Genomic DNA, 8,340 nt, shown 5'->3' on the forward strand with positions numbered 1-8,340 from the left:
CCTAATTTGTCAAAACAAACCAAGGTTTTTTTAACTCTTTTTAATAAAATAAAATAATAATATTCACATCAAAACTTTACAACGCAAAACAAACCCTATATTTCAAACTTTAAGGTTGAAAATCGTTTGTATTTAAAGGTAGAGTTTCAAATATATATCAGTCATATTGTAGTGAAGACATTGGTATATAACGATGGAGATTCGTTCTATGGACACATTCACTGCCATCTTCCTAAGAAGAAACATCGATATGATTGTTAGTATATATTGTGTAATATTTAGTGTACAATATATTGTAAAGATTTTCTTTTTAGTACAACATATTGTGAAACCTTTCTTTAGTGAAGTGTTATCAGTTTTGCAGTGTGTGAATGTGACGTGAATAGGTTTCTGGATACGGTCTAGACTGAAGTGATTGTGATGTTTTTGATGTATTGAGGCGATTTTTCATTGAGAGAGTTTTATGAATTCGCGGTTTTTCAAAAGTTGTACTTATAGCTTTAAAATTAAGCTGTTTCTTTTTCTTATTGATCTTTTACAAGGAAACTGTGGATTAAAATTATAAATTCATTAATATTTTCAAACAATTAAATATAAAAAATAACCAAGTAAATTCGGAGGAATTACTTATCCTATTCGGTTAATATTATTTATTTCTTTATTAGCTATAGATCTAGTTTCATTTGAAGAAATAGTTGCATAGTAAAGGCTCTCAATTAAATAAATAATAAAAACCTGAAAATAAAAAATATAAATTCATTAATATTGTCAAACAATTAAATATAAAAAATAACCAAATTAATTCGGGGAAATTACTTGTCAATCTTACACAGTTACGATAGTTTATTACATGATTAGCTATAGATACAGTTATATTCGTGGAAATAGTCGCGTAACAAAAGCTTTCGATGCAATAAAAAAATAAAATTTTTATATACAAATAAATCATGATAAAATCCAAGATATATAAGTGTTTTAAAAAAATAAAATATAATAAAATAGCCCAACTTATTACCATTTCGTTCCTGCATAAAGCTTTTAGTTCAACCGCATTCGCGAAGTGTCACCACAAAGTTGCAGCTGTTACAGTTTTATTAAGAAACCATCAAACCACTATGATAAGGAAGCTTGCTTACTACCTGGATATTGGGAAACTTATATTATTTTATATTTTTGAGACTAGAACAAATACTACTATTACGTACGTCTATAAATTATATCCTTTCCCCATAGGGGTAGAAAGAGATCAAAGAATATCACTTGATACGATCCCTACAAACTTCTCTTGCTTCATTCACATTCAGAAATATTACTTTCTCGTATAAATCTAGCTAAATCGATCGCGAGCAATGATTTCCTCTCAAATCTACATTGAAAACATAGTGTATCGACCTTGAGCGATGTTACTTCGGATTTTGGTTTTCGCATCAGAACACTCAACAGGGGTTGTTATGTTCAAATAGTTTATTTATTTATTTTTAGTTTGCTAACAGTTATTACATTTTACATAATAGTTTAACAAAATTTATCATATTAGGTTTAATGTACAACCTTTTAAAAGCAAACACCACATGCGAGAGAAAACAATAATGATTTGGTTAACTAAACAAGAAATAAGAAGGAATTACTCTAACATTAATTCATTGTTGTAGCTTTGGTATGCTAGGTATATTTTGAAGAAATAATTTTAATATGGAAATTGGACAAGTTCCTAATTCATTTATTAATGAATAATAGTGAATTTACGTAACTGTTAACATTAAAAAATATATTATTAGACACAACGAGAAATCTGAAAAGAGGATCTGATAAGATCTGACCTTTTCCATTAATTAAAAATCTAAAGATTTTCTTTATAATTTAGCTGCCTAATAATAAAAAGTGTCTTAAAATATTCAGACGTGAATTAATTTTAATATCTTTAAAACAAGTTTATATGCGTGACATTGACATTGGACTTTTTCAAGGAGTTTTTTTTTACCTTTTGACATTATAAAGTTCAAAGTTTTGATACCTACATTTTTTAATTTGACTTTTGACATATTATGACCCAGTTTTTGTTTCAATTCAGGTGTGGTAGTTTTAGTTGTATTAATTAGTCGGCAATTACTATGATTTTAAAGATTTACTTTAGTCCATTGAAAGATACATCTTGGCTTGCGTTTTTCAGAGGCCGCAATTTATTTTTAATGAGTGGGAGTCAGTATAAGCATAAGTTCAAGTTTATGGGGTCACCAGCCTTGTCTCCCGGCTGCCATCTTCAAAAAAGGGGTCGTGGTTAAGGCCTAACGAATTTTACAGTTCAGTGAGCTAGCTATTTTGTAGGATTCTCGACTATACATACTGTATCTATCTGTAAATGTACCTGAATCATGATAACGAATCAATTCACAATTGTTTTTCAATATATTTTTATCATATAATTCCTACACTTCTGGTAAAAAAGTGCAAGTCAGTATCATTTGCGTGTGTTACAAATTATATAACTTAGCGTATCCTTGTTTTCTTAATTTAATAGAATGTTTATACGTATGTAGTTTTAAAACAGCCTTGACACCGCGACTTTTTATCTTATACCTATACTTTTTCTTTCGTTGTATTTTTTACATACATACATACATACATAAATATCAAACCAGTAGACAGAGCTGTAAATACACCTGGTCTATGTTTCGATATTAATAATGTCAGTCCCATGTAATAGATAGCAAGTCTATTAACTTTTAAAGACTAACTAGCTTTTACCCGCGACTTCATCCGCCACCTGAATTTTCCCATAGGAATGCGACATTTTCCCGTGTAAAAAGTAGCCTATGTCCTTTCTCAGGTATCAAAATATCTCCATAATAAATTTCATACCAATTGGTTCAGTAGTTTAGTCGTGATTAAGTAACAGACAGACAGAGTTACTTTCGCATTTATAGTATTAGTATGGATAATGATATTTAATAATTAAATAAGTAATATTATCATCTTTTCTCACTCTTAAATCAGTATTTCACCATCAACACTAACACATCCTCATTCTTTATTGCAGTTCGCAATCCTAGCCTTCGCATCAATGGCGACAGCCGCCAAGCTAGACCACCTTCTACTCCCACCGCACGTGGACTCATCAGGGGGAGCTGATGCTGGACTCCTCGCACCACATAACCATGAACTACCTCCTCAAATCCAGCCCAGTTACCAAGCTCAAAGCCAGCCTGTTCTTCTAGCACCTCATAGCAACAGAGATTTGCATGGAAACCCTGATGCTCTAGCGAAGACTCTTAGATACGAGAATGAGAGAAACGATGACGGATATTATTATGCGTATGAAACTAGTAATGGACTTAAGGCAGAACAAAAAGGTAAGTGTTTTATGTTTTGCTTTATGTCTGTTACAATTATGACCAGCTATTTCGAGATAATAGAAAAATGTGAACACATCTTAAGAATATTTAAAATGCAGCCTTGAATATATTTTACATAGGATTCGTGTTTTTCTGGTTTGGTTCGAATACTAAGATTTAACTAAACCAACCTTGGGAAGACTTGTAGCAAGTTGAGTTAAAGATTTAAGAGAGTTTGTTGGAAAGACCTGGTTATTTGTTCAGCAGCAGGGATGATAGGTTTAAGACGCTTTAGCTGTGCGAAACCTTAGCTTTATATTACATTTTGCAAATTTGTAATGAAACATTTTATTTTTATAGCAAATAATTTGGTTTTATATCTACATTTAAATTAGTATTTATGTTAAGTCTAGGCTTGGTGCGTAATACCGAAGATCATTTACATATTGGGAGCAGATTACATTCACTTTAGAAGTGCCGCTCTATTACATTGATTATGAACTTAATTATAAATGAGCAGTAATCGGGAGCTATAAATAACTACTAACTTTACGAAGAATTTCTTGATTAAATAAATAAAATTTACAAACCGTATAATCAGGCTCTAATCCTTACTAATTTTGTAGGTGAGAGCATTTATAGGAGAAGGTAAGGGTTGGTCTTAATACTCATGGATAAGTTTCGAATGGCTAACTCCGTTAGATAAAATGACAGATAATTAATGTTCCTTCTCCACAACATCGAGAACCACTTCTTTGATTAAGAAAGTCTTTCAGTAATAAGTAAGTAATAATAAGTAATAATTATCTTCAAATTATGTATCCCATTTATTTATTTATCACATAACCATCCAGTGTCCAAGTTGTACTGCTGGGCAAGGTTCTCCCTCTGAAATGAGGAAGGAGTTAGGTCTTAAGTCCATCACGTTGACCGAAGACGACCTGCGTGGCGTATCGGTTTAGGTCGGCATGCCGCTACCATTACGTCGGGAGGTCTTGGGTTCGATTCGCACAAGGAACATAATTGTTATTGAAAATAATTGTTAATAGTATAATACTGTTTGGAACATATTTATATAAGAGGATTTATGCGAACAGATATTTTGTAGAAGTCAGCTAGTCTTGAATATTTTACGATAAACTTAAATGTTAATTAATATACTAATTTATTACTTACAGTAGCTACACTATATTTACGGCTACATCAGGTGTTATTTGGTATATTAGAAGGTTGATACTTAAATATTTTGTATTGCCTAAGCGGATTTCGTTAAAGGGCGAGACACGAAAGTGCAGATTAAGGTCGTACGAATACTTATTGTTTTAGATTCAATTATTTGCTCTCGATAAGACTTCAATAAGTATATAATACAGAAATTAATCTTCTGTAAAAAAGTGATCTTGATTCTGGTTTTAATATTGTGAACGTTTTTGGCGCCTACAAAATATGAACTTTATTTAATTTGGGAGTAGTTTCCGTGAACATATACATATTCCTGAATACATTTCTTTTTAATTATGAGTCTTTGGAGGGTCTTCTGATACTTGGAAGTCTTAGAAAAGTGGAACTTAGAACGTTCGCGCTTATCTAAATTGGTCTAGCCGTATGGTCGTGAAAGCGTAACCTCCCCCCGGTTATTGAAGTAAATCATCTACATTTAGCTGTAGTTTAGCTATTCGATAGCCTTTAAGCTCATATAAACATAACTTTGAATAGATAAACTACCGCCAAATGTGCCTCAGAAACCGAGGGTAAGTTAGATTAGAGAGTTAATTTAGCAACTTAATTATTGTTGATACAGCTGTCATCCTTCTAACAAAAAACTCAATCAAATCTCATAGTTATTGCACTTGAATTTACCACATAATTTGATGTTCAAGATACAAGTTAGATTTGCCCAATGTTTGCGGTCAAGTGTTCTGTTGCACAAACTATAACTTATGAACTATTGTATTTACTGATGACTAACACAAGTGTAGTGTGGATTACGCTGGGTTGTGAAAGTGATAATGATTTGGGAAATATTTGATACTGTTAGTTTTTTCTTTTTAGGACCTATAATTTGGATTTAGAGGTGCTTAAGATATTTTGTTTGAGATATTCTTCGATTTAGCTCATATTATACGCAAATTAACAGAAACATGTATTTTACATAGGTTCACTTGACTTTTCGGCACAGTTTAAAACTAGAAGTCTTTTGTAATTTCAAGAAGAGTTTAAAGGCTATGTTTGTGGAAATTTGTAAATATTTGGGGAGTAATGAAATGATCCCTGTTTGTCGTGTGACGATCTTCGGGCAGTCTTCTCGGGATTCGCTATTGCTTAATGGGATTTTTCTAAGTGCTGCATTTCTCAATAAATGGTCGGGTTTTCATAACGTTGCTAGTTTGTTTTGACTGGTGTTATTGCAATTTTGTGACCGTAGGCTCCTTTTATTACATTACTTAATTACTCAAGTCTTCGTAATTTTACACCCACTCTTTCATATATTCTAAGACGTGGGCAGAAATGTTTGACAAGTTTAATTAAATAAATAATTATAATCATGTCCTTTTAGATGTTATTCGACGGCAGCAACCAGTTATTAAAAATCAGCCAACTTTGCAGGACTTTGTTTGTGCACCGGTAAGAAGTCAGGTGCAGGACAGTTTTACATATTCTCCGAAGCACGACTTCTATACATCAAGCAATTTACTAACCAATTCTTGACAGAAGTCAAAAACAAATGTTAGGCCAACACGGGATCTGACCTTAATATTGTCGTACGAAAGTCAAATGCCCTACCGACGCACCACAAAAGCAATAAAAATAATATACTTCTATGCCTTAATCTACTTTTCGTATTATTCCAGGCCAAATAATCCCAGGCGCGCACCCGGAACACGGTTCTCTATACGTCACGGGCTACTACTCATACATCGGTGATGATGGGCATGAATACACAGTGACTTACACCGCTGGCGAAGATGGGTACCATGCTGATGTTAAGCGAGCTGATCCTACGAGAGGTAGGAAGACTTAACTATAGTAATTTAAGCACCAATTTTTTTTGCAGTCCAGTTTCTGAGGTATTCAGCGGTGGTTTATCTATTCAAACTAGCATGGTTATGTGAGTTTAAACAGTATTGAATAGATTAACTACTGCCAAATGTACCTCAGAAACCGGGGTGATGAAACCTTGCATGCCTAAAAGTCCTTTTAACAATATTTCTTCCAAAGTTCTCAACCGAACTTGGCTAAGTGGAGGACGCAAAGTATAACCTGACCTCGTTCGGGAGAAGTCCCTTAGATGCTCAGGAGTGAGACAATCATGAGTCAAATTCATTATGTCTAAAGTTATACTTCATGTCTGTCTCTCTCTCTGTGCGTCATAATCAAAAGAATCATTGGAATGTGACAATGAGTAAGTGCGAACGAGAGATTCCGATAAAATGTCATCACTTAGTTCGCACGTTTGTAATGGCCTGAGGTATTGGAGTGTAGTTAGTACGTAGGTCTAAGATAGTCAAAAACATTCACATCTTTACGTTGCTATTTTCAGGTCGGTACGACAGCAAAATCAGCAGCTACGATGCGGATGCAGGTTTATCTTAAGACGAACATATTCGATAACGATATAAGTTTCGTATACAGCAGGCAAATTATTTGTAACAAACAATTTGCTTTATTTCATCAACACGGAATTAATTTATAAGTTATTTAAACAAAAACCTAAATTTTCTTAATTTACTTTAATTAAGACGATATTGTTTGTCTTGACACGATTCAAATTCCTTAATTATTACTTACCTCAAATATTCTTCTAATACAAGTACTGAAAACAAGCAAAACGATTGCTGCAAATATACTGCCTACTGTATCCAAGACTTAACTCTTTCTTCTCTCTCAAATTCTACTCATATCTTCAGACAATTAGCAGACCAAGCACATTACATCACAGACTAATTTAACTTTCATCCCCTATTTTATAACCTTGGGGGTAGAATTCATCAAAATCTTAGAGGATGCCTACGTTATAACATCTAACGCATGTCAAATTTCAGCCCCATCCGTTCAGTGGTTTGAGCTGTGCGTTAATCGATAACTATGTCAGTCAGTCACCTTTGAGTTATATAAAATTAGATGTATGCTATGTATGGAAGTCTCCACTTTTTGTCTGTGCTCTGTATGTGGTTGTCAGGCATTGTCTGCAAATATGAAATCAATCGTGTAAATGTACTAATGTATAAGTTTAGTGTTAAAACTCTAATGTGATCGGACGTAGCGGCCAGTACCTGTGTTCAATTAGTCGTTAATTGTAATTATAATAAAGCTTTTTGTACATACTTTAATTGTTTTATTAAATTAGAGGAAGTTTCCAAATTTGCCACTAGATGTCACTAGTAGTAAACTTACCTAGGAGTGTGTAGTTTTTAAGTCAGCATTTTTCCCGACCAAATGAAATGTTTTGCAATTTATAATATTCGTATTTTAATACAATACATTTATAAAATGGTAATAAAATGTTGTCGAAAATGTTATTGACATACCAGGCACTTAACAAAGCGCCTGTTTAAATTTTCTTAGCAATACGCAACTACTCTACTAAAGCAACAATTTTGTTGCTTGCGTTTCGTACGTTTTTAACGTTCAATTAGAAATTAGGGTCTAGATCACATTATAACATGTATTATTAAACTTATTTCTTATTTTTTCTTTCTGTGTCCCTGTGTGTTACCTGTAAAGCTTTCGCAGCTAAAAGTTGAACTGATTTTGATAGCATATTGTACAGAGCATGTTGAAAACCCAGAACAGAATCATAAATTATTTTTTTTCTAAACCATAGTTTAGTATACATAATTATGTATAAAATAAACATAGTGTTGATATTTAACTCAAAAACATGCGGCCGGAGTCAGGCCGCTAGAAATTATATGAATACCTACATTCATTTTACTAACAGTAGTTCTGGAGTATCTTACAATAGTACAGTTATTACAGGAAGCGTATACTTCAATGGTCCAGACAA

The 8,340-nt window shown here is 32.9% G+C and overlaps 1 protein-coding gene across 1 annotated transcript; it reads left to right on the forward strand.

The window, feature by feature from the left end:
* The first annotated feature begins 205 nt into the window (after positions 1 to 205).
* Positions 206 to 7,639, forward strand: LOC142979931 (uncharacterized). Its single transcript, XM_076125169.1, has 4 exons — positions 206 to 256; positions 3,038 to 3,350; positions 6,185 to 6,340; positions 6,874 to 7,639. The coding sequence occupies exons 1-4, from the start codon at positions 209 to 211 to the stop codon at positions 6,924 to 6,926; spliced, it is 570 nt and encodes a 189-aa protein (XP_075981284.1). The 5' UTR covers positions 206 to 208; the 3' UTR covers positions 6,927 to 7,639.
* Positions 7,640 to 8,340: the final 701 nt, after the last annotated feature.

This window comes from Anticarsia gemmatalis, chromosome 17 (genome assembly GCF_050436995.1).
Source record: "Anticarsia gemmatalis isolate Benzon Research Colony breed Stoneville strain chromosome 17, ilAntGemm2 primary, whole genome shotgun sequence".
Lineage (NCBI taxonomy): Eukaryota > Metazoa > Arthropoda > Insecta > Lepidoptera > Erebidae > Anticarsia > Anticarsia gemmatalis.

What these genes read in the sequence shown, in the direction of transcription:
- LOC142979931 (XM_076125169.1), top strand. Translation starts at nt 209, where the DNA reads ATGGACACATTCACTGCCATCTTCCTAAGAAGAAACATCGATATGATT. An exon ending in GAAGAAACATCGATATGATT is followed by an intron (nt 257 to 3,037) that starts GTTAGTATATAT and finishes TCTTTATTGCAG; the next exon opens with TTCGCAATCCTAGCCTTCGC. An exon ending in ACTTAAGGCAGAACAAAAAG is followed by an intron (nt 3,351 to 6,184) that starts GTAAGTGTTTTA and finishes GTATTATTCCAG; the next exon opens with GCCAAATAATCCCAGGCGCG.